We start from the raw sequence: 26,871 nt of genomic DNA, 5'->3' as shown, positions 1-26,871 counted from the left end.
ATTAAATTTAAGATTGCGTAAAACACATCGAGATTTTTTCGTAAAAAACATATTTTCCCTAATTCGAGATTTTATTATGTGTGTAACAACAGATTTTATTTTATAGTTAGATTGTTGGATTAATAATCGCATTTCAAAACAACTATTTTTCGACCCTTGTGCGCACTTCATTTATTTTAAGGTACAATTTAATTATGTATAAAACAACTTATTTTACATAACACTTTCAATATTATTTTAAATAAATTTCTTTTATCATCGAACCTATGTACTATTTTCGTATACATTATGCAAATATTATTAGCTTTATGCACTTGCTTGATACACAAATTTTGATTAGTTTATTATATTTTAAAATGGATTTCTTCTTAACAGAGAATATATGTGAATAAATATATTATAGGAACAACGAATATAATAAATAATATACAACGTGGAAAAAAGATATATTCTTTTTTCAGATAAATACTAGGAACCGTATTTATTTCTTTTCCATTAAATTACATTAACATTTTAGATAATACAAAACTAAAATTGAATTTTAGAAAAGTTTTAAAAATTTTGTTTCCTAACTTTAACAAGAATTTTTAATATTGTCATTATTTAGTATATTTGAATGTACAACTTACGTCATTTTATTAAATAGACAAATTACAGTTTTAGAGTATTACATAAATATAAGCACTGATATAAATTTGTTAAAATGTTTAGTAAAATGAAATGAAATGTTTCTATAAAAAAATATTTGATATAGATAATTAAACATAAATATGCAATTTCACTAGATTATATAACTACTCCATACTGATTTACTTTTTATCATTTATTAAATATTATTAAATAGCTACTACTATATATCTACAGTTTACAAGGAATTTGATAAAACTAAATTTACAAAAATAATAACAGGAACTTCTAAATTAAATAAAAAACATTTTAATCAAGAAATATAATTATTTCACTGTTGGAAAAGTTAAATGTACGGTTATATAAAAACAGTATCGTGAAATATTTCCAAAATGTGAAAACATTCTATAAAGTACATAAATTTTTATTATATTCTATCTTTTATATTAATTAATTTTCATGTTTCTATTCAAATATCATGTTTAAATATATTTCGTATATATTATAAATATTTTACAATTACTTGCTATGTAATTTTTCAATGCAAACACTAAGCTCTTGAAGACATTCCAACAAATTATTCATATTGGCACTTGAATGTCGTAAACCTGATTGTTCTCCACCAATTCCTTGCCTTTGACCTAACTCAAAATGAAGTTTAGCTAATTGCTCTTGTTGCTCTCGTATTTCTGTCATTTGTTCCATACTACAATCCTTTCCTGTATTACAATTGTATATGATTCTAATTTTATATTTACTCTGCTATATTGAAAAGCATATTTCACATACCAAATGCTCGTAAATTACCACTATGGAAATCTTCCAAAAGTTGTAATAAAGCTTGTTCCATACGACGAACATCAGGAACCTCTGACAAAAAGCAATGATGTTTGCATGGTGCCATAGCTTTATTTAATGACACCAAAACACAACCAAAAAATATAATGAAAACTTAACAATACTTAAAACAGAAAAATATATGAAAAGATTATAATATATTATTAATTAACAAAAATATAAATTTTCGTATTATTAAATATAATATGTAACATTATATAACTGAAAATTAAATAAAAAGATATTATTTAAATGTTGCTGTAAATATTTTTAAGATACTTACTACTATATTCTAAATAATATTTTTAAAATGTTACTATGAAGTACGAAGTTACCTCTATGTTGACGATTTATTTTTGGTAGTTCTGGTCGATTTGGTTTTTGCTTTTCCTTCTCATTCATATACATTAGACGTGACTGATTACCATGATTTGAAAGATTCACAGCACGGCCAGAAACCATAGATCCTTGACTTGTTGCCTGACCAGAACTTCCTTTACTAATAATTGGTGATGTTTGTACATTAGTTTCCCATAATACTTGTTGCTGAAATAATAAACTCTTTTAACATTTTCATTGTTTTATTTAAATCACCTATTTATCCATGTTTTCAAAATGATACTTTCAAATTTATGTTTTATTAGTCAAAATTAGGTAACTAATACTAAATTCATACCGATATATGAGAACTATGTGTATCATTTTTACTTGGATGATGAGATCTTGCTGGTGTGGAAGGTGGTGTAGCTTCTCCACCTTGACTTAATGGTTCTTCACATTCTTCTTCTTGAACCAATTGTTGCAATTCACCACATCCAGACTTTTCAGTCATCCTGAGAAATTCATTAATTTAATCAAAATTTATTTTCTTGTTGTTATTAAATTTAGATATTTGTAGAATTTTTATATATATATCAATGAATACCTAAATTTAAATAACATTTAAATGACATTTTACAAGAAACAGAAGAAAGAAGATATTTAAATACTTGTATATACATACGTAATAGATCTAACCAAAACCTTTTTTAAACTTGATATTTTTTATTGTACTAACATCAAAAATATTATTACAATCTAAACATGTTATTACACATTCATAATTATGTTATTAGTAATTGTTTTGTTTATTGACTTTTTTTCTAAATTACATAGTATCGTAACGTTTCTAATGTATAGCCTCCAAATTATAAAAGCATTTCTACGAAATATATTTTATTATATGTATAATCTTCCTTTTCCTTCAAAGAATAAAAAAAATCAGAAGGAAACGTTTTATGAAAATAAACAGTTACAGAATTAATTTTTCATAATTATATATTTTCGATTGTACTTTGTACATTTTGACATGCACATAATATACAAACAAATCATCTGATTATCTGCAATTTCTGATAAGTGATAACTGACATTTGTATACCTATATATAACTCAAATTTTATGTTGATAAAAAATGTTGATTAAGTGTTGTAACTTTTAACAAAACATTTACAAATACGTGTCATATACACTATTTCATATACGATATGATTAAAAACCATACATGGTTTATTCATTACATTTAACATAGTGACACTTGAAAATGTTTCCACAATTCATTTCTAACCTTTATATCAAGAAAATTATGACAATGTAGCGCGAAGGAAATTTTAATTAAAATACACATCTTAAAAAATTTCATGTTAAAAGTGAGTATAATATTTATATTATAAAATGAAAAATTATATATACATATATATGTATATAAATACAAAGCTATTTTAAAGATACTTGAGTTGATTTATATCATGTATAATAAGAGAAATGATAACATATCTTTATGTTATAGATATAACTAATATTTCCATGATTGCAAGAATTACTTGGTGAAACTTGGGACGCAAAAAGTTTAGCGAGAACAAGCAAAAGACAATCTGATGATTTATCTTATTAAAATAGATAATTATAAAACTATACAATGTCTAACTCAAAATTTGTTTTGAATATTATAAGGTAGAATATTATTAAATATTATCAATATCTTCCTGGAAACTATTAGTAAATATAATTTATTTATTTAGTCTTGAAGGAATGATCATGAGGTTTGATGTGACATCAGATATGACTATCAATAACATAAAAAATATTGCAATAAAACATTTCTACGGTGATGATAAATCAAGAAGTCCAACTAACTTTCGTTTAGTTCATACATCTGAATTCAAGTGGCTTATAGATGATCATAGTGTAATTAATGAAAAAGTTAATGAAAATGGTGAAACAATTTGCTAAAATTCTGTGCTACATCAGCTGATATATTGAGCAAAATAAAATGATTATCTTTATTACAGATGAATTAATGTTAATAAAGATACGTCCAATACCTGTAAATGAAAATTTATCTGCAGAAATTTTGAAAGGTCCAGATGAAGAAGTAGTACTACAAATAACAAAAGATTTACCTATACGTAATCCACCTAAACCTATTCCATTTCTTCCTTGTCCTGCAGATGTAAATATACACATACATGTATAATTATTGCATTTTATGTATTGAGAAAATTTACGTCATGTATTTTATACTATAGTTTCAGAATGAAATACGAAAAATTTTAATTACACTTGTAAAAGCATCAGCAAGAATTATATCGTATAGCCCAGAAGCACAAAAGTTTTATGATATTTTAAAAGAAAAATTAGAGGCAAGATGTAAACCAAATATTAATACAAATGCTGTAAAGACTCTTACAGAAATGGGTTTTTCTGAAAAAAAGGTTCTGAAAGCTCTTCACTTACGAAAGTACACAATCTGCTATTTAATTTAATGTTCAGGAGTATTAATAAATTAAAAGTAATATTTTATGCTCTGATTTTTAATTTATTACAGATCAAATATAGTGGAAGCATTAGAATGGTTAGCAGAACATCAGAATGATCCAGAAGATGATGATGATGATGATTACTTAGATTTGATATCTATTGAAAAAGGTAATAATAAAGATGTTGCAGTTTCCAGTTCATCTATTTATACATCAAAAATGTCTTAGGGGAAACAGGTATTGATTTATTTGAAGGAGCTAATTATTTAGATAATACTTAATACAAGTCAAGTATAAATAAATCTTTTTGATTTTATTCTTGAGAAAATTTTAAATTATGATAAGCGTATATTTTGAAAAATCATTTCATTTTTTGCTATATATAAAGTTCTATTAATATTATATAATCATAATGTAGTTTTTCTTTATAAATTATATTCTTATTCAATTTCATATTTAAAACATTCATACATTAATTCATACATATTTAAAATCACCCATATAATTATTAAAACTAAAACATATTACAATTAAAAATAAAACTTCACAAAGAGACCATTTCTTTTCAGAAATATTAAAAATTTCTTTACAGCCCATATTTGGATTTATAAAATAATAATATATGTAATAAGATTGAAAATGATTAAAATTATGATAAATTATACGTTATTATTACATGTTGATTTATAATTGTACACAAATAAATTGATAATTATATGTAGGATGTGGAAATTTGAAGAAGGAAGAAAATGTACTCAGCATAGTAGATCGTTTATTAAAAAGTTACCGTTACTATAGGAAGATGGATTTCAAACCTAGTTCTAGAGCAGTACAATCACTATCAGAGATGGGATTTGAAGAAAAAAACATTATTGAGGCACTAAAAATTACTGGAAACAATCAAATTAATGCTGTGAGTAATCTATATAAATTTAATTTTATTACGTTTCAAATATATTCTTCTTTTCAGTGTGAATGGTTACTTGGAGAAAGGAGGCATAGTTTACAAAATTTAGATAAAGAACTTGATTCAGGTAGTCAAATTTATAAAGTAATCATGAATGATCCACGTATTCAACTTAGTCTTACAAATCCTAATATGTTACTTGGTAAGATTATTTTTATTAATAAATAATAAAAATTTTTAAAAATTAACATAATTAGATAATATAATAATTAGTGTAAAAATGAAATTTTTAGTGTATTTATCGCTGTTAGAATCACCAGTAACTATAAGTGAACGAATAAGAGATCCTGAAGTAGGACCAGTATTGGATCACATTATATCAATGTATCATGCCGAAAAACATACGATTCATATCAATCAATATGCAATTGATTTCTGATTTAAATATTATTTTGTAAAATAAATTAATATTAATATTGTGAACAATATAATAATAATATAAATTATAATAAAATAATAAATAAATATCATAAGCTTGTAGCAAAAGATTTTCTGAATGTTTTTAATGACGCAGTAATAGTAATAAATGACGCATACATATTAATGAAACCTATTATTATGGTAATATATTAGATATATTTAATAGATTTCCATTATATTCATGAATAATGAATTTTATTAACATTGCTAAAAATCTATTTTATGATATGTATATTTTAACATTACATTTTTAATTTTGAATATATATTCATATGGACATAATATATTTTTTCCAATTTTAGAAAAATATACATGAAACAGAGTATTACATCTCTGGTATTACATATTAAAAAATTAAATAGTTCCAAAAAGTATGGTTTACTGTCGCTAGTATCGACTTGAAATTTGACAGATAAATCACACCACGTGTTTCAACTAAATATTTTTTGTAATAATGGTTTATTATTTTACAAGTGAAGGTATTATTATTTATCACTGGTTTCATGTTTAATGTATATTTAAATTTTTTCATATACATTTTGCTACTAAAAAACTAATAATATTCAGTAAGGTTAGAATGATAATTATAATTTTTAATTATAGTTGTACAACCATCGGTAACATTATTTATGGGAGTCGACCAATATGAAAGTAAGTGAAAAATTCTAAAATATGTTATAATGTATAAAATACGTTCTTTCAATATATATTTTTCTAGATGATGATCTCATAAAGTGGGGTTGGCCAGAAGATGTTTGGTTTCATGTTGACAAATATTCTTCAGCGCATGTATACCTTCGACTTCGCCTTGTAAATATTTTCTATTAAAAACATGCATGTTCTTTTACACATTTGTATATGCGTATCTATATATGAATACATGATTTATAGGGTCAAACAATAGATGACATACCTAGCGTAGTTTTAGAAGATGCAGCACAATTAGTGAAAGCAAATAGTATTGAAGGAAATAAAATGAATGATATCGATGTAGTATACACAATGTGGTCAAATCTGAAAAAAACACCAGGTATGGAAATAGGACAAGTTGGTTTTCATAAAGATAAGGATGTTCGTAAAATTCATGTTGCAAAACGAATAAATACTATTGTTAATCGATTAAATAAAACTAAACGTTCAGAACAAGTAAATTTAAGAGCAGAAAGAGAACAACGGGACAGAAATGAACGGGAAGATAAAAAGAGACTTTTGAGAGAGCAAAAGGAAAGAGAAAAGGCAGAAGAAAAACGAAGAAAGGAAGAAGCAGAAATGAGGTTAGACAAAAATTATGGTACATTATTGATAAATATAAATTGTTTAATCTCGTCAGACTTAATATTATTTTCTACTTTTACAGAAGTTATAATTCTTTATTTAATACATCTAATATGACATCAAATGTAGAAAATAGTGGATATGATTCAGATGATTTTATGTGATGAAATTATTAATATTATTTGTAATTCGATTGCCTACTTACCATAGTTTGGAATAATAGATGAATATGTTTAAAACAAAAAGCATATATAATTTCAAAATTAAATTTGGCTGATATTTTAAAAGAAAATTATCATTAAACATTACGAAAATCTAAAATAACAAGGTAATGTTGAAACTAATAAAATGTTAATTAAAATATTTTTAAAACTGGATTAAAGTACAAGTTTTGCACAAGAATTGCAAAACAATTTTTAATTGAGTGGGTTTCTCTTATATGAATTCTATTAAGAACATTAATATGTATATTAATATATACATTAGTAAGTAAATGAATATAATATTAATCATGTATTTTAATATGTTAGCACTTATTTTATAGTAGTTAGTAAGATATTCATATAAATGATAATTTACATACCTTAGTATTATTAATAGTTGAAATCAATTACTATAAAATATATAAAATTTTCAAACATTTATTTCTATAAAGGACATTAAAAAATTATACAAGACATATTTTATTATGGAAATAAATAATAATTATTACTATAATAATGTAACATTAACAGCTTCCAATGCATTAACTATCCATGGGGGATATTCCTTGTTTGGAAACAAATCTAACATGAATTGCTGTATAAATTCTGGGAATCTTTGTTCTTGAATACTTTGTCTAATATCTTTCATCAATTTCATTTGGAATGCAATATTATGAACAGATAGTAAATGACATGCAACTGTTTCTACCGTTACAATATGATGAAGATAAGCACGTGTGTACGTTTTGCATGTACTACATTCACATGATTCATCTATTGGCCTCATATCTTTACGATATTGAACTTGTTTTAAGTTTAATTGACCAGTACGTACCAAAGCACAGCCAAACCTCTAAAAAAAGTAATATATGCATTAATAAATTTCATGTTACCGGCTTGTTGCACTTTATGTACATTCTTCTTTAATTCAAACGCATTATCTCTAATTAATTACCGCTGTTCTTGTAGGAAATACACAGTCAAACATATCTATTCCCAAAGCACAACAAATAACTAAATCAATAGCAAATCCAACACCCATTAAATAACGTGGTTTAGTTTTTGGAAGTATATTTGTAGTAAGGTGTACCATTCTCCAAAAATCATCTTTAGATTCTCCACCACTAGAAATATTATTAATCATAAAATAATCTTTCTTTTTTCCTAAATTAATGCATCTAAATTAATATTTTACCTTAATTTTTTAATATTTACCTTAATCCACCTACAGCATAGCCATTCACTTCACGTTTAATTAATTGATTTGCACATTCTGATCTAAGTTTAGGATCAAGACCACCTTGTACAATTGGAAATATACTTTGCCCACTTGATTTCTGATGTGCTTTTAAACATCTATCTAACCATCTAGTTGTTCTGTAAATAATATATTGAGTATTAAAAATTATTTTGATAGGAATTAATAATATATTATATACGTAAATGCAATAATATTATTTATAAATTATATATATAAATGCAATTCTACCTATGCATTGCTTCTTCTACTCTTGGTCCTGTTAATGTAGTTTTAACAACATCATCAAGTTGCATAATTATATCTGCTCCTATTATGTTTTGTATTTGTATAGAATGTTCAGGTGTCAACATGCAATCTGTTCCTGTAAAGTAATATTAAAGTATCTTACTTGCATTTTTACATAATACAATATAAGTACATATTGTTCTTATGCAATAATTACCATTATATGGTGATTTAAACTTGACACCTTCTTCCGTAATTTTAGCAAGTTCTAGTAATGATACCATTTGAAAACCACCAGAATCTGTTAATAATGCTCTTTTCCAATTCATAAAGTTATGTAAACCACCAGCTTTCTGCATTATATTAAGACCCTACAAAATCCAGTTTTTATCAATAACATAACATAATATTTGTTCACTTTATTTGAATATAAGTAACAAAATTATTTTATATCTTGAAGAAATATTAAACGCTTTATGCTTTATATATTTATATATATTACATACAGGTCTTGTTCCAAGATGATATGTATTTCCAAGTATAATTTGACAATTCAATTGTTCTAATTGTTGAGGTAATATGCCTTTTAAAGTACCCTAAAACATTAATATTGCTATTAAAATGTATAAAGTGATTGATTTATACGTATATATATATCTATAATATGACTGTAAGTAATAGAATATTTTATAAACAATTAAATCATATTACAAGTTTAATGATATGCCAAATATGATTTGCAATGTCATAAAACATTAAGCTTTTTTTTTAATTATATTTAACTTACCTGTGTACCTACTGGCATAAATACTGGTGTATCCACATGATGATGAATGAGAGTCATCCTACCAGTTCTAGCTTTTGTAGTTTGACATTCGTAAAATATTTCGAAAAGTAGTGGTGATTTTCGTTGTTGTAACATTTTCTTCAGTTTAATAATTTAGCAAACAATGTCAATAATGTATTTGGTTTCATATACATACATAATTAATAAAATGTTTATAAAACTGTCGCTTATATCACAATTTACAATAATAATAATAGCTTATTGTACATCTAAAAATATTCACATATTTTACTTGATAAATTATCATTATGATATATATATATTGTTTAAAACATTGGATTAATTTATAAGTAATCGCCGCTTACAACGTTGTAAACTGCGAAATAATGTAATCAAACATAATCTAATTTGTTTTATTGTAATTCTAAATGTGTTATATGTAATTCTAAAGTTGTTCAATATTATTTAATATCCTTTACTTCGAATTGTGAACTATAGCTGTAAAATTCCAGTTCAAAGACTCGTGTGTGTGTGTTTACTTTATATCAGTATTCATCAACTTACTTTCCATGTGTAATATTAATCTATTCTACAGTTTCCTTACGATAATATTTATTATCATCTTTTAACTACGTTAAGTACTTTTACACAAGGAACACATTTCAGTACTATGTTATCTTACTTTTGCGATTAAGTAAATACGCCCATATGAATAGTAGCTAATAATAAGATGTTTATACATTACATCGCAAAATAAAAATGAAATTTTCTAGGGCTTTTCCTAGATTGAGGTTGGGTTTAGGTTTAGCACTGAAGTAAAATTACAGATATGTATAATTAATTGCGATATTTTTTTTCGTGATATTTTACTTATTTAAACAGGCCTTTTAACAATATCAAAATTTGAGAAAAAAATTGGAAATACTGACCAAATTGCTCACTATTACCAATTTAAATATACAAAGTAAGACCATAATAGCAACACTATCGTAGAACTTCTGCCTGTTATAAATATCACATCATCAGTGTAGTCTTTGATTACAATGCGTTAAAATAGAACAACAATATTTATTTTGTACCCTTATCAATATTAAAACATGTTTTCATATGATAGTTACAGATTATGAAAAGTCCATATGCTAGAAATTAAATTTTCTCTAGTGAAAAATTGGTATCCTACAATTTGTGTCATACATTTTTTGTCCTAGAGATATTATCCTTGATTTATAGAATACAAGTATTAAAAAATAATGCCCATACCTTGTTAGTGTTTTATATTAAGTTCACGATAAAGTTTAATGAGAGTAATTTAAAAAAGATAACAAGAAAGAGAAATTTGTATTACTTGTGAAACTATGTTGAAACCAAAAGCATTAACACAAGTACTTAGTCAAGCTAATACCGGCGGCGTAGAAAATACATTGTAAGTAAAATATTTCTTTCGTTAAATTAAGCACGATTTATATGCATGTTTTTTTTTTTAATATAATCCAATAACTATGTAATGTTATAAAATATATAAATATTAATAAACATGCAAGTGAAATCACATATATAAATTTACATATTTTTCTTATCGTTATTGTAATTAGGAAAACAAAAGTTTCTGATCAAATATTTTAAATGAAAATATATTTCAGATTATTAAATAGAGATGGTGGTTTATTAGCTTACAGTGGTTATGGAGATAAAGATGCAAGAGTAACTGCTGCTATTACAAGTAATATATGGTCAGCTTATGAAAAAAATGGACGAAATGCATTTAAGGAAGATGAATTGCAATTCGTATTAATGGATTGTGTGGTAATTATCAAATATTAATAGATTTGATTATCAAGTAATTAATTATATAATACTTAAATTCTATGCAATTAAATAGCTTTATTAGTATCTTTTACGAATTGATTACAAATAAAAATGTTTGTAATGTACTGCAAAAATATTTTTAGTAAAATAATATGTATATAGTTATTAGTTTTTATTGCAAATTATTATTCAGAAATTTCAGTTGCATATTAATGAAAAGTTGTAAACAACATACGTTTATATATTGTATATATATTGAAATAATACAATTGTAACATGTGTTTTAATGAAACATTTTCTTTTAGGAGGGCAAAGTCGTTATTACCGAAGTAGCTAATTTGTTGTTATGTTTGTATGCAAAAGAAAATGTGGGATTTGGTTTATTAAGAGAAAAAGCACAAGCTTTAGCAAGATACCTTGATCAACCACTAAAAACAATAGCAAATATGCCTTAATCAATGTTTAAACATATATCCAATTGTGTTGTAAAATTTAGTTTTATATTTTAATGTTTATAATTTATTGTAAAGATTGATACTTGGTACTGTCTTGTAAATAATATATTTTCAATTAATAAAAGACTTATGTAATCATTTATACATTAAAATTTATAAAATGTGATACCCTTAGAAAATAAATCTAGCTTTGAAATCAAATGTTAGTAACATCTTTAAAAATATTCTTGTGAACTTCATAGAAATGAAGTTTTAAATTTTATTGTAATCAATGAAATATGTCATATTTTTTAATAATGTAGACAATCTTTAAAAAAATTTAGAAATTAAATATTAAATTCATATATTCATATACATTAATAAACATATGTAATGTTAAAAATAATTAATAGATGTATATGTCCTTTATAAATAGAATTGCTTTTATTTTAAATCCACAATTTGTATGTTATAAATTTTATTTATTTCATTTGCATTTATATACTTCCGCCTATAATCTTTTTCTATGTAATTTGAAATATTTATCGGTATTAAAACTTACTTTTGATGCATATAAATATTACTTTCTTTTCTAACAATAAACATCAAACAGTTAATAGACTTAGAAATATATCTATGAAAGTACAAACTCTTTTACATATAGAGTTATATATATATCTATATATAATATGATAATTCTAATATCAATTAGATTAATCATACAAGTTAAACACAAGTTCACTGAGTTACATTATACATTGCACAAAATGACTAACGTTGGTCCTAAAATTTTCCTGTTATTTTGAGTACATAAAATGATTATTACTAGCCAAACAATAAATTTTCGTTATAAGTGTTCATATTGTTGCATTTCTTATTATAAACTATATAATTAAATTTTCATGTATTAATGTTTACCAAGTGACATATTGTGAATGTAAATCGTAATTAACTAATAATATCACTAAATTATTTTCTATATGTTTAGAAAAAAATCTTTTTTATGAAACTATTGTATATGTGTATATATAATATACAATTTATTATATATCATATATAACATAATTCTAACAATACCTATAACAATTTAGTGCTACGTGTAAATTTTTTCTCATGAATAATGCTTTTAAATATAAGTATATTGTCTACAACACTTCTTTAATAGGCCTTCAACAATTGACAGCTTATGTTAATGCCTATTATAAAGTGTTTTTAATTCTATAATTATATAATAGAGATTTGTTGTAGTCTTAAATATATATAAAAATGGAAACTCTTATCTAAACAAAGTAGATGCACTGTAAATGAAAGAAGAAAGAGGAAAATAAAATAATATGTATCTTTTATACATACATAATTTCACAGTCTACTTTCCTAATTGCTTTGCATTAAATGAAATATTATGAAATAGAAATTATATGCATATAGAAAATAATACTTAAGTAACTGAGAATTATTCAGCTTTTTTTAAATGTTTCATATGGTTTAAATTTTTGTATTCAAATCTTTTCGCTATATATTATCGTATATTAATAAACGATATAATAAATTGCTTTTGTTAAAAATTACATTCATTCTTTTTTTTTCATCCACGTTATTACATGTCAAAATTAGTTTTACATTTGTAGTTATAACTTTGTATTTGATAATCAAAAGTATCATGCTAAATATACAAATATTATTTTATATTTTATAGCGGCAGTGCGAAGGTAAGTAATTTAGATAATATTATGACAAAGATACGATTAGAAAAAAAATTATTTTTATACAACTTGTTACAAAAAGATAAACTATTTATTACTAGAGAGTATTTATATTCATTGTAGAAATTTGTATGAAAAAGATTGCCTTTATGAATGCTATTGTCTTTTAAACTATTTAGTGAACTAAAACATTACTAAATAACAATTTCTTTTCATAGCATATTAATATTAGTGATTGCGTGTATATATGTATTAATATTTTTTATATTTGGTACATTCTTTTTTTAAAAGGAGAGTGTCACAGATTATAAGTGGGATAAAAAGTTTTACTTCAGTATTAATTTCTTTCATTATAAAATGTATGATCCCTTATGGAATGATTAAGCACTATTTCTATCACTACAATCCATATTCATTCTCGTTAAATGTTTGTTTGATAAATTAAAATCATGATTGGAAAAGATAAAATGATTCACTTATTAATGTGTGATACTTTCGATTTTTAAAGCTTCACCTTGTGTTGTTGCATAATAACTATGTATCTACAAAAGGTATTATACCTTTGTATTTTCTTTTTTGTTATTATCACTGTACATGAAAAATGAAGCAATGAAGATCTTGTGTGAACTTAAATTTTTACATGTAGAAATAAAAACAGTCTTCATCTTGTTGCTGCACAGTTGATTTAATTAAATGAAGCAAGAAAAGAAAAGGACGGATTTAGAGATTACATGCGAGAACCCTTCTGCTGCAGAACCTAAAATATAATTTAATGATTCAAGCTTAGTAAGATTATATTATGAGATTCGTATTAAAAATTATATTCCATTGAAAAAATGTATAAATATGAATGTAAAACCTTAAGTAAAATATGCGAATGGCATTTATTTTTAGCATTGTTCAGCCTCTGCATTTTGTTGTATAAATTATAATAACACAATATCTTCATATTTTGAAGAAAATATTTTGATGAATATACAATAGAGTAATAATAAATGAAACCTTATTGTATGAATACTGATTTTGTAAATTATTTAATTATTAAAAATATTTTACTATAAATTCAATGTATATTACCAAAGCTTTTAATTTAAAAAATTTCTATTGTAAATATAATACTTTCAAAACATAATTCAAACACATGCATTAATAAATGATGCAGGACAACAGGGTAGAAAGTAATCAAACCAATAAAAGAAAAAATTCTTTATTTAGTGTACAGCATGCAGTACAAAAAAAATCATGATGTAATACATACAGCAAATATCAGAGGCAGAACATGCTCATGCAAATTGGCCCCTGAATTAATGATATGTTTTGAAAAGAAAAATATAAATAATTAATTAGTAATATTATATTATAATTTAAATAAATTTGTCATAAAAAAGGATAAATCTATAAATATTTTTAATTTTTACATAAAAACAATATAAAATGTTTTTTATAAAACTTAGTAGCATATATTTATTACCAACTATAAGGTACTTTTATATTATCTTGCATCATAAAACAAAGTATTTATAACGTGTGCCTAATTAGGTAAAAGATTTATAGATAGAGATTTAAATATATGTGACTTCATTTACATAAAACTATAAAAATTTTCTAACTATAAACGCTTTTTTTGAAATGGTATAATTCCATATTTCATTTATATGTATTCCAATTTTTTATTAATTATAATCTTTGGTAATAAAATATAAACATAACTGTTGACATTAGTAATACGATTTCATGTTACAATTATGACAAAATAAATAAGAAATAGAAAGAAAGTAACATAATTATTTAATAAAATTATGAACAAAGATTATGTATAATTGCTTTGGTTAAAAGAGTGACATAAGAATTTTGAATGCAATAATGATACCTTAACACGATCCGTTGATTCTTGTTCCTTACTATTGAGTTGACTGGCTCCATATTCTCGACTAACCACACATAGAAATTCAGCATGATCATTATTTCCATAATTATATTGAGATCCTATATTGATTAACTAAAATAAATAAGAGTACAATTTTAATTTAACAATGCATGTTATTTGTTTTTGTGTTATTAATGTATGTTAAAAAGAATAAAACACTAATATATCAAATAAAAATATATTTAATTTAAAATATAAAATACCTGCTCAAATTTCCATCCATCAGACATTGTTGATACCATTTGAGTTAATTCATCTTCATGACACTGAATGACTCTATAAACATGTTTCTTTGAATCTCTTAATGGTCTGGTATCTCTTAAGATAATTCTTTCTTTCACTAGCCGAATGAGTTCTGTAATATTATAAAATTCTGCTTCTTCTAAGACACCTTCTTCTGTTAAATCTTTGTTAATAACCAATTTCCCATGACGTAAGTAATTTAAAACAGGACTAAAGTATGTTGGATCACGATCTATTAAATATGCTCCAGTTTCATCCTGTATAATGAAGTATACAAATAATTTTTCATAAATGATACATATTTTATAACAATACATAATTTGTGTAAAATTACAAATTATGATTTCATACTAATATTTATATACATTATGAATTATTAATGTATAATTATTTTAATATAATGATACATATGCTACACATCATATTAGAAAATAAACAAAATTTGCTATGTCATACAATTTTAAATATCTTTTAATGTAAAAAGTTTATAAAAATAATTACCTAAATTGATTTATATAAAATATTCTTATTAATTACACAAAAAAATATTCATATAGATGAAAATATTTAACAATTTTTGACAATGTTTTAAAATTCGCGGTTATTTAAAAACATCAACTAACCCTGTCTGAGATAAGGTCAGAATCTTCTTGACACAACCGATAGAGAAATGAATTGGGGTCTCTAGCTAAAGTAGTCTTCGCCGTTAAAAAATATGTACCACCAACATTTAATCGAACCCACTGATTATTACACCGTTTTTGAACATGATTTTCTGTCATTTCGTGCGAATTCGTGTCACTGAAATCCTCCATATTTGCTTTGAAACACACGCAACTTTCAGCTCATAGGTTTCTGTAACATAATCAAATCAGTGTCTTAATATTAAGCTCACAAAATTGAAAGTGACATTAAACTATTTTTTCAAGTCAAATTTAAATATTTTGTTTGAATTATTAATACATTTTGCTACTATTTAATACGTAATATTACTTTCAAAATTGTTATTTTATGGCGGGAAAGCAAATTAAAATCATTGTTTATGAAAAAAATAAATATAAATAATAATTTCGTTATATTTGTTGGAAATACAAATTCTGGTACGTATATTTTATAAAGTAGTAGCATACCGATATTAATGAAATCAATGGTATAAGTATAAGATTTGAATGAATAAAAGAAATCTAATATTTAAAATGTTGATAAGTAAGATGTAAGTATCTATACATCCGGCAAAATAGAACTAAAATGTTGTTGGACATGATACGTGCAAGTTGACGAAACAAGTGAAAATATTAGTTTTTGTTTTGTTAGTGAATAGTTATCTTTGATATTTATTAAAAATAATTAAAATTCCATACTCATATGGAAAAGTAAGATCTTTTTAAGGGGCGACGAATTGAACATTCGCGTAAAAATTACGGCCGGGGGTGTGTCTGGGTTCGAGGCTTTGCATAAATACATCTACGTCCTGAAAATTACCGGCAGTCATTGCGAGAGTTTTGTGATGAAGGAATTGTCGCCCAAGGAGGGCAAATTTTAAGAACGTTCACTTGAGCCGAGAATGCCGGTGAAAGTTGACGTAGTACCACCACCGCCCGCAAACTCAAAGCAGCCGGGTGTCACAAAATCTTTACTCTACAACGGTTCACGATTTCAAGGTTCTCAAAAGTCTAAAGGCAACAGTTACGACGTAGAAGTAGTTTTGCAGGTTAGTTCTCCCTCTTTCTGGAAATTGCGCCACAAATATCCCAAATTTCTATTGCACCTTTGACATCTGTCTACTGCGTAATGATTGATTATATGCCTTATATCCTTTAAATATTTTACAATCTTTTCGAAATCGGATTAGTTAACTATGTTGTTTACATATTCAAATAGTTCTGAATTTAAAATGATCTATTACGAGAATTTTCAAAAATTTTCCTTATACTTTTCAGCTTATTTATAAATATCTTGGCAATATAGAATCTGTAATTTTGTTTGACAGGTAATGTTATTTTATTAGAATAAATGTATGAAAATGAAAATATATAATAAAATGGCAATTTGTAGATAGCACTTGAGTAATAGATATTGATTGAACTCAAAATTTTAGTTACAATGTTTACAAAGAATCAGTATATGTATAAATAAATAAATAAATAAATATATATATATATACATTATATATCTTAAAATGTATGTAATGTATATTTTGCAGTATATTTCTTTTATTTTACACATAAAATACAACACACATACATATACACAAACTATTATTTTATAAAGATTTTTCTATTACAGCACGTAGATGAAGAGAATAGCTATTTATGTGGCTATTTAAAAATTAAGGGTCTTACAGAAGAATTTCCTACTTTAACTACATTCTTTGATGGTGAAATTATATCAAAGAAATATCCATTTTTAACTCGTAAATGGGATGCAGATGAAGATGTTGATAGAAAACATTGGGTTTGTATTTTATTGCACATTTTTTTTTTTATTTTAACAGACGTCTATGTTAATCCATATTTTTTAAATTATAGAGTAAATTTGAATCTTTTCGCCAGTATGCCAAAACATTTAATTCAGACACATTTGATTACGAGGCTTTGAAGGGAACTGATTTTGTTTTTATGAGGTGGAAGGAACATTTTTTAGTTCCTGATCATACCATAAAAGATATCAACGGTGCCTCATTTGCAGGATTTTACTATATTTGCTTTCAAAAATCTGCTGCTACTATTGAAGGCTTTTATTATCATCGTAGTTCAGAGTGGTAATATTATTTGATATATTTATATAATGTAACAAAATATATTCTTTTCCGTCCTCCCTATCTTTCCCTCTATCCTAAATTTTACTTACTACAAACCTTTACAATTATAAGTAATATTTCAGTTTAATTCTATACATTTCCCATTAAGAAATTAATATTTGTATGTGATAGAAAATTATGTTAAAAAATATTGTTCTTCTTTCATACTTGTATTATTTTAGGTATCAATCTTTAAATTTGAAACACGTCCCAGAACATAGCATACAAATCTACGAGTTCAGGTGAAATCAATGACTTTCGCACATTTATCTCTCGAAATTCATATTTTGCCTCTCCTAGCTTACAGATCTCATAAAAATCAATCTTTGAAGTAGTTTCAATTGAATTGAATAACCAACAACTTTTAAATTGTTTATGTTAAAAGTAAAGTACTTGAAAGAATATATATAAACTACTTTAATAAGGTATTTCTTAGGTTCTTTTTTAAATAGTAGTACATAATATATATGGTGCATATTATATATTTACTTTATATAAATATTAGAGAGATTTCGTAAAAGAAAGGTCATAATTGCAAAAGTGACAAGGATTGCAGTCATTGATACGCTTGATTATAAATTAGTTATTATTAATATTCATTGTAAGATGTTTTATCGAAATAAATTAATTGATGTTTTTTGTCAATTAAAATGTTGTTAATTATTTGGTATTTTTATTTATTATAAGATTGTAATACCGTTTATTAGCATTATATATAATCAAATTTACCCTATAGTATGAATAGGGTATTCGTTTTTTTTTGTTTAAGTTCAATGACTAATACACACATAATATAAAAAATCTTGTGGCAATCCATTAAAAGCACTTATATTTGAGTTACTTATATGATGTAATGACTGCATAGATTTGTAGAAATTTAAGGTTTACTTATATTATTACTCATCCATATATTTATGAGATCTGTTTGCCTTAATTGAAATAACGGTGGTGACTGAATGGATTGAAGTGAATGTAGTAAAAAAAATCAAACTGGAACATGAAAGTAATTTTAATATTATCTTAAGATGTCAAAATTTCATGCTGATATTATTCTCTTGTATCAGCATGATACAGATTAAATAAATGGTAAACTCAGATTAATCATTCCACTTAAGGAGAATTTTATTAGGAAGGATTTTCTTACTCTATCTATATGAGTCAGTTGATTTACTCATTAATTCTGTTTTGTATGTTCAATACAGCTAATAAATTCTCAGTCACAGAAACATACCAAATAAAGAAAGTCTTTCCTCATAAGATTCTCCTGTAGTGGTACAATTTTAATGAGCCAAGTGAACAAGAAACCTTTTATGGATATTCATAATATTAATGGAAGAAGAAATTTGATACAAGTTGGCTGTTTATAGAAATCGTAATGTAATGTTAATGAAATATTGAATCTGTTATAGACATAGGACATTATAATGGTTCATTACAGTGATTAGGCTAATTTAAACTGATGTATTTATTCAGTAAGTTACTAAAAACTAAATACTATTAATTTTGAATCTCTTTTTACGAATGTAAAATTTATTCTTTTAACAATTACTAAAAAAATTTTAATGTTACCAAAATAGTAAAACTTGTCTACTATCTAGACTCTAGATTTATTCGTTACTTAGAATGTAGGATGGAGACATATTTACTCCAAGGTGAAATATCTAAAAATTATGTGTAACTTGTATTAAAATATCTTTATTGTATTGATTAATACATTTTTGCTGCTGTTTATTTCAATATAACTAAATATAACTAAAAGTTAATTATTCATTTGGTAGAAATTTTTAACAATAAATATTTGTAACTTCTATAAGTATCTCTTATTAACATTTATTTTTAAATTGCTAATTTAAAAAAGATGTTGCTTGAAGTATGAACTTGCAAAATTTGGAAAATGTAATATACAAAGTCATATATCTTATTTGGCAAATTATTGTAATATTTTTATGTAATATATATATAAAACCAAAAACATTTTTGTACAATATATTTTCTTCCAAATTAGCATATTAGCAAATAAGACAAAACAATATTAGCAGTTAATGGCATACCATGGCGAATATTTAAAAAATAGAATTTTAAATACCCATGTACATGTTTAATAAAATGATATTTACCTAATATTAACAGCATTCGTTGCAAAAAGTAGAGTTTAATGCTTCTTCTGAATTCATGTATATTGTAATTACTTTAATATTAAAACAAATGATAAAGTATTAATTCATTATTACAAAATTAAGCATAAAAGTGTATAGATCCTTGTTGTATTGTAAATTGCTTATTAAATATAATATATCTATTAAAACTATGATATGATATTTTTAATATATAAACAAAACTATAAGTTATAAGAAGTATATAAAATTGATACAAATCACTTCAATGTTTAAATTTTCCAATGGTTTAATTAGAAGTTAATAAAACTTTCAAAAGGAGAAATAGTGAATCATTTAGTGATTATTTATCATTTAGGAAAATTTTAACATTAAAATGAAATGTACTAATAATGTAAAAGATAATAAATGAATTCCTCTAGTAAATTATGGAAATTATCTTTTTGTGTGTATATGTTACTGTTTAGTTTAAATTCTTTATATTCACAAAAATTAACAAAAATTTAATGACTAATTGGAAATAAGTACAATATAACAAAATTGTATTAACAGATTCTTGTATGTGTTTCAAGTGGTAATTGATCGTTGATTTTATCATCTACTGTGGATGATTTTTCTTTTTTTTTCTTTTTGGATAATGTTCTTTTAGATCTAATTAGGCGTTTAGGTTTTGCAACTGTTCGATTTCTTTGATTAAGAGTTACACTTCTTAATTTTCTGTGTGTACCATGTGTAGCTTGCTAAAATATGCAATTGAATATATAGGTATATTATTACAACAGTAGTAAAATATAATACAAGTGAAATATATTACCATAATACTAGAACAACATTGACAAAGGCAAACTGCATCAGTTGATGTAGATGTAGCTTTATGTAATACAGCTTCAAACCCCAAAAATTTTGTATCAAAGTTAATTTTAGCTTTTACCACATCAGTAAATGAATTCTGGACTGTTAATATGTTATCAATATAATCTTGAACTTTTTCTTCCCCATTTAAAAATGGAGAAAGTTGTGTTGGTCCTCTGTTAGTAATATCCAATACTTTGCAACTTTTTTTTTTATTAAAACATTGATTTTGTACATCAGATGTTTCTTTGACATTTGAAACAGATACTTCATCTTGTAAAAGATCTAATAATAGATTATTATAATAGCTTAAATTATGATAACATTGTTATTAGCATTTATTAATAAATATATAAATACTTATTTTAATTTATTTACCAATGAAATTTTTTAAATATTCTGAAAAGATTTTATTACAAGAAAGTAAATGTTGGAAAGCTTCATCAAGATTTTTCTCTGTAAAATATGTTCTTGCTAATAGAGATCGTTCAAATGAAGTTACTCCAATGCCATTAGAATTAAAAATTTTCCATTGTTTGCGAGAAATCTCCGCTTGCCATTCTAAAGCACAATCTTCCAGTCTTCTATTGATTGACTTTAATAATTCATTTACTTCTGATAACTGTTGAGGAACACAGAGATTCTTTTTACTGGGAAGGCAAACATTGTCTTCAACCATAGATGTATCATCAATTGTTGTCATTTCTCTCTAATTTTTCTTTTAATTATACAAATATATTCCTTAAATAAACATTGATTAAATCTGTCTGCAAAGCTTATATAAGAAGAACTGGAAAATATAAAAATAGATGCTTGAAATAAATTTAGATTGCATTAGTCTTTTATCAAACAATTGAACATTTTTTAATGATATACTCTGTGTAAGGATAATCAAATACATCATAACAATAAAACAATTTTATTTCGTTTGTATAAATTTATTGAATGGAAATTGATATTAATATGTATTCAAAATTTTATTTTATAATGACTACTCAGAGAATATCTATGAATAAATTATTACGTATAATACAATTTTTAATTTATTTTTTTTAGTAGAAAACAATTTATTATTTATTATCAACTAAAATTGTAAGTATTTTTTATAATTATATATTAAACTAAAATTAAAACACTATCTAATATATTACTTACATTTAAATATAGCATATTCAATTTTCAAGTATCTAAATTTTATAAAATAGATCATTTTTATGTTATATTGTACATATGTGGAAAAAATATAATAAAATATAATGTCATCTAATTCTAAAGCATATAAAATTTATGGTTCTAATTATAATTTGTTGTTTAAATCGTCGTATTTTTGTTGTATAATTGTATTCGATTATTATAATACAAAATTCTTTTTGATTAGAGACAAAATTAATATATTACATCAATTTGATGTGATTTTAAAATATTTGTTTATATATAAGATAATTAAATGTCAAATTATCAATTTTGTGACCACCATAAGTGCATCAATATTTTTTTTAGAAGTAATTATTTCTACTACATTCATTAATAGGTTGAAAGAAATTTGTATTTTGCATTTATAATGCATTTTATAATATTACAAAACATAATACTAAAATAGAAATGCGTTTAAATATGTGATATATAACAAAATTATTTATTAGATATAAACATAAACAAGCTTCTTATAATATTTAACAAATAAGAAACTAACTTTTTTACTTGATTTCAATTATTCAGATGGCCCCTTTCTTCCTCCACGATTTCAATATTTATGAAAACTTTTGCAGTGATATATATATACAGTAATGATGAAATCAATGATTTTTTTTACATTATATTGTATCTCTTTTTGTTAAAATATACGTATTAACAATTAAAAAGATGACAAATTAGCAAGAAAAAGATGAATTGGTAAAAGGTTAATAAATAATGTCATATTTCATTTAAAAATTACACAAATATTACTCTGTAAGTATCATATAATATATGTATGTTAAATATACTTCTCTGGACAAGCAAGAGCCCCTCCCCCTCCGTTTATATATATATATATATATAATATCATATCATATCATATATAATATATTAATTAATAATGGCTGTTTTTATATACACATATAATTTAATTTGAATTTTACACAGTATAAATACATCTTATGTGTTTTCTTGATATCATGTAATCTTTAAAAAAACTATCGTATAAATCGTTATCACAGTTTGATAAATTTCATACGATAGATGTCTATGGTTTAATAATAACAGTTATATTTCATGGAATTTTTAAAGTAATTGTTAAGAGCAAGATGTTAAAAAGAGAACTTGCTAGATTAGAATTGCTGTTATTGTATCACTGATATTAAAAAATCATAGTAATCTACTGTAGTGAAATTTATCAAAATATGAGTATAGTATGAATGAGTTCTTTTATATTTACACAATACACAACATAATTTTTATAAACTTACACTGTACAAATAAAATAATATATAATTATATTAAAATATTTAAATAAGGTGTAATATTTGCATTATTATAAAGAATATTATTCAATTTTGCATAATTAATTTTTAGAAAAGAATAATAGAAAGAAAAAATTAGATGTGTAATATAAATTTAGAATTGATTTTATATATAAATACATACTGAAATACAATTTCAAAAGTGACACAGTAAAACAAATTTTCTTGTATTATTACTGAACAAGAATACTAGTAACATGGAAACTAATAATATTTTTAAAAATTTGTTAAATTATTATACATTTTTGGATTTGTCCTTATGTATTATTATCCAATTAGCTGCTCTAAACTATTCAACTTACATTATTTCTAGTCTACACCACAACCTTTGTAGACTTAGTGAACTTGTACTTTTCGCTTCACCTTTTCCTGCTTTAATATAGATTCGTTTTAAAAAACATTGTCCATCAAAATTTAAGAAAAGACAGTAAGAACTTTTTGATTTGTTAATGTATCTTTACACTTTTAATAAAATTCTTAATTTTTTCATTAATGTTTCATTAATTTTATTAACAAAAGTTGTTAAACTATTATTTCAAATATCGTAAAACAATTAAAGAAATATGACAAAAAAATTGTAATATTAAATAATTATAAAATTAAATATAGAAGCGCTATAACTATTTATATTTTGTAATTATAAATAAATCATTTTTTTCATTTTTTTAAATTTTACTGCTAATATTTCATGCTATAATTACTATTAAAAAAAAAAAGATTTCAATGTTATATTATTTTTGATGGCACATGTTAACAAAACTCTTTACATCAAGACAGGAAGGAAGAATTAATATTATATATTTACAATTATAACCATAAAATTATTCTCAAGATATTGTGCAAGAATTACGACCGACACAACTGGTACGAGAATCTGTTATACTACCAGGTGAACTACCTGGAGTTGATAGTCCATTATGACCTACACCAACAAAACGTAATTTTCGGTGATGAGAACCTAGACTTTTACTAGAGCTCAATGATCTATTTCCATTATAACGTAATTGAGACGTAGTTGTCATTGCATAAGATTTCAAATGAGATTTAATGGATTTAGGCAATGGAAGCTGATCAATACCATAAACTGTTGTTCTTGCAACTATTGCACGACATGCAAGTTCTTGAAGACTGAGAACTAAAAATCAGATTGGTATTCGTAACAGATCTAAAAAAAATTATTATAGCAAAAATTGAAATGCATTACCTTTATTAGATCGCCATAATCTTTCCATTCCATTACGATGTAAAGCCATTCGAGAAAGTTCAGAAAAACTTTCACGAATATTAAAATCACAAAGAGGTGAAACTTCAAAAAATGCCATATGATTTTTAGCTGCATATGCTTCAGCATCACGTTCTCCCACTTGTCTTTTAAAAGCTAAGTGAAGGCGATTACCAACAAGTACTTTTGGTACTCCAGGAGCATGCTACAATTAAATTTAACTCTATAATAATTGCATAATAATATAATTATAATATAAAATTAATATTTAAGATAATTTTTATATACCTCTTCAACTTCCTTTAACCATCTATCAATGCCATCAAAAGACCATTTATTGGTAATGTCATAGACTAAAAATATACCTTGAGCCCCACGAGAATAAGATCTAATTATTGTACAAAATCTACCTTGACCTGATGTGTCCCATAATTGTAATTTTACTCTCTTTCCATCCAATAAGATAGTAGTAGTTTTATATGCTAAAAAGTAGGTTTAAAGTATGTAAGATTCAAATTGTTCAAGAGAGAAAATAGAAAATTCAGATTGTTAGGAATAAAACAAGTGTCACAGGATGACACAATTAAAATGAATAAACAGAATATAATGTAATATAATATACTTATTTAGCTTTTGTATGATTCTCTAAAATCTTATTTAAATTGCTCACACGATAATCGATATTTTTATGTTCAATTACAAGTCATAAGCTTTAAACTAGTTTTATCAAATAGGTAACAAATTAATGTTTATTACAAATATCAACAAGTCAGAAATAATTAAGAATTAAAGTTTTCTGATATGCTCCTTTAATTATCTATCATGATTAAATATCAAATTTAGCTCAGTTAAACAAATATTATTATATTTTATGACATTGATTATGTAGTTCTAATGAAATAAAGTTAAATGAACACGATGCAAGAGCATTATTTTAAATTAGAAGGAAAGGGAAAAGAAGTAGCTAAAAGATACTGATAAGGAAAATCGTAGAATACCACTGCCGCTGCAAAACGGAGATTCGGCAGCACCATCTTCGAGTCCACTCAAGATTTCTTGTTTTCCAACGTCACTGTCACCGACCAGCAGAAATTTGAGGAGATAATCGTATTGTTTTTCTTGACGAGACTTTGTTGTGCTGGCCTCACCTGCAGCCATACTATCCCTGTATTGTAAACCCTGAGCATACTGCAGGCAAACCTCTATGCACTGATCGCCCCTTTAACGTTTTTTGTATTTGGAATCCGTGGACGGATAAACTTCTTTTAAAGATTCGTTTTTACAAATCAAATCATGTTGCACTCGACACGAAGTTCCTTTCACGTATCGATAACGTTTCCCTACGATGATTTTTCACCGACGGCTGTTATAGTTTCAAGCAAGATCATAACAAAACAAGAATGAAATCCATTTTCTACTGTATTGTCTACCCTATGTTTAATTGCTTAGTTGAGGTGTCTACTGTCAAGTTTATCGAAGGCCGAAGGTCAAGTATGTTCGTCGAGTGACCAACTATTAAGGCAACTGTGTAATAAATGATTCTTGTCCAGGTAAAATAAGGTAGATCTTCATGTAAAGCGACTAGTACTCGATTGTAGCTATTCGTAGTTAAGTTTGTAATTTCTCAACATTTTTGTAATAAGAATCATATTGCAATATTTAATGTAACTAATAAATATTTTACAACCGAGAGATTAAGACTTCTTTTTATTATTTAGGATACAAAATTTTGTACATTTATAAATTAAGTTCTAAGATATTAATTTTAAGGTTACAAGTTACAAAAAGTGGACTAACTAAATAGGATCACCTAAATATCTCTCTCCGAGTTCAAATTTACTGTTCTTCTTCTGAATTATATCGAATATT

The 26,871-nt window shown here is 24.5% G+C and overlaps 8 protein-coding genes across 13 annotated transcripts; 3 read left to right on the top strand and 5 right to left on the bottom strand.

The window, feature by feature from the left end:
- Positions 1-619: 619 nt before the first annotated feature.
- On the bottom strand, positions 620-3,091 carry LOC139994550 (uncharacterized). 5 transcript variants are annotated; one of them, XM_072017324.1, is made up of 5 exons: positions 3,071-3,091; positions 2,141-2,297; positions 1,800-2,010; positions 1,417-1,533; positions 620-1,346 (listed from the first exon to the last, which is right to left on the bottom strand). In XM_072017324.1, exons 2-5 carry the CDS (start codon positions 2,294-2,296, stop codon positions 1,147-1,149), a joined length of 684 nt encoding a protein of 227 aa, XP_071873425.1. In that variant the 5' UTR covers position 2,297; positions 3,071-3,091; the 3' UTR covers positions 620-1,146. The 5 variants fall into 5 exon arrangements, with proteins under 5 accessions (XP_071873425.1, XP_071873423.1, XP_071873424.1 ...); XM_072017322.1 differs by lacking the exon at positions 3,071-3,091 and adding an exon at positions 2,468-2,787 and having other exon boundaries at positions 2,141-2,389; XM_072017323.1 differs by lacking the exon at positions 3,071-3,091 and adding an exon at positions 2,468-2,787.
- On the top strand, positions 2,956-7,169 carry LOC139994416 (ubiquitin-associated domain-containing protein 1-like). Its single transcript, XM_072017027.1, has 14 exons — positions 2,956-3,152; positions 3,293-3,456; positions 3,525-3,718; positions 3,795-3,955; positions 4,032-4,243; positions 4,331-4,431; positions 4,985-5,175; positions 5,233-5,371; positions 5,463-5,605; positions 6,095-6,128; positions 6,253-6,300; positions 6,368-6,459; positions 6,541-6,923; positions 7,007-7,169. Exons 2-14 carry the CDS (start codon positions 3,422-3,424, stop codon positions 7,086-7,088), a joined length of 1,815 nt encoding a protein of 604 aa, XP_071873128.1. The 5' UTR covers positions 2,956-3,152; positions 3,293-3,421; the 3' UTR covers positions 7,089-7,169.
- A 376-nt stretch (positions 7,170-7,545) lies between these two features.
- On the bottom strand, positions 7,546-10,436 carry Tgt (tRNA-guanine transglycosylase). Its single transcript, XM_072017317.1, has 8 exons — positions 9,965-10,436; positions 9,401-9,538; positions 9,120-9,209; positions 8,831-8,984; positions 8,617-8,749; positions 8,343-8,504; positions 8,083-8,251; positions 7,546-7,980 (listed from the first exon to the last, which is right to left on the bottom strand). The coding sequence occupies exons 2-8, from the start codon at positions 9,533-9,535 to the stop codon at positions 7,636-7,638; spliced, it is 1,188 nt and encodes a 395-aa protein (XP_071873418.1). The 5' UTR covers positions 9,536-9,538; positions 9,965-10,436; the 3' UTR covers positions 7,546-7,635.
- A 183-nt stretch (positions 10,437-10,619) lies between these two features.
- Positions 10,620-16,370, bottom strand: Inc (BTB/POZ domain-containing protein inc). Of its 2 annotated transcripts, XM_072017329.1 has the most exons (4): positions 16,137-16,370; positions 15,474-15,770; positions 15,214-15,342; positions 10,620-14,100 (listed from the first exon to the last, which is right to left on the bottom strand). In XM_072017329.1, exons 1-4 carry the CDS (start codon positions 16,326-16,328, stop codon positions 14,071-14,073), a joined length of 648 nt encoding a protein of 215 aa, XP_071873430.1. In that variant the 5' UTR covers positions 16,329-16,370; the 3' UTR covers positions 10,620-14,070. The 2 variants fall into 2 exon arrangements, with proteins under 2 accessions (XP_071873430.1, XP_071873427.1); XM_072017326.1 differs by lacking the exon at positions 10,620-14,100 and having other exon boundaries at positions 15,115-15,342.
- Positions 10,682-11,803, top strand: Lamtor2 (Late endosomal/lysosomal adaptor, MAPK and MTOR activator 2). Its single transcript, XM_072017332.1, has 3 exons — positions 10,682-10,823; positions 11,041-11,203; positions 11,512-11,803. The coding sequence occupies exons 1-3, from the start codon at positions 10,756-10,758 to the stop codon at positions 11,659-11,661; spliced, it is 381 nt and encodes a 126-aa protein (XP_071873433.1). The 5' UTR covers positions 10,682-10,755; the 3' UTR covers positions 11,662-11,803.
- A 528-nt stretch (positions 16,371-16,898) lies between the features above and the next one.
- LOC139994553 (glucose-induced degradation protein 4 homolog) lies at positions 16,899-18,964 on the top strand. Its single transcript, XM_072017330.1, has 4 exons — positions 16,899-17,224; positions 17,800-17,967; positions 18,042-18,274; positions 18,496-18,964. The coding sequence occupies exons 1-4, from the start codon at positions 17,078-17,080 to the stop codon at positions 18,557-18,559; spliced, it is 612 nt and encodes a 203-aa protein (XP_071873431.1). The 5' UTR covers positions 16,899-17,077; the 3' UTR covers positions 18,560-18,964.
- Positions 18,965-20,775: 1,811 nt separating this feature from the next.
- Positions 20,776-23,306, bottom strand: LOC139994549 (uncharacterized). The gene is made up of 3 exons (XM_072017320.1): positions 21,658-23,306; positions 21,242-21,564; positions 20,776-21,167 (listed from the first exon to the last, which is right to left on the bottom strand). The coding sequence occupies exons 1-3, from the start codon at positions 21,980-21,982 to the stop codon at positions 20,973-20,975; spliced, it is 843 nt and encodes a 280-aa protein (XP_071873421.1). The 5' UTR covers positions 21,983-23,306; the 3' UTR covers positions 20,776-20,972.
- A 54-nt stretch (positions 23,307-23,360) lies between these two features.
- Positions 23,361-26,524, bottom strand: Rab40 (RAS oncogene family member Rab40). The gene is made up of 4 exons (XM_072017319.1): positions 26,001-26,524; positions 25,291-25,484; positions 24,985-25,207; positions 23,361-24,915 (listed from the first exon to the last, which is right to left on the bottom strand). Exons 1-4 carry the CDS (start codon positions 26,158-26,160, stop codon positions 24,608-24,610), a joined length of 885 nt encoding a protein of 294 aa, XP_071873420.1. The 5' UTR covers positions 26,161-26,524; the 3' UTR covers positions 23,361-24,607.
- Between the last annotated feature and the right edge of the window lie 347 nt (positions 26,525-26,871).

Source organism: Bombus fervidus, chromosome 14 (assembly GCF_041682495.2).
Source record: "Bombus fervidus isolate BK054 chromosome 14, iyBomFerv1, whole genome shotgun sequence".
Classification (NCBI taxonomy): domain Eukaryota; kingdom Metazoa; phylum Arthropoda; class Insecta; order Hymenoptera; family Apidae; genus Bombus; species Bombus fervidus.
This window is presented reverse-complemented; position numbering and strand designations above follow the sequence as displayed.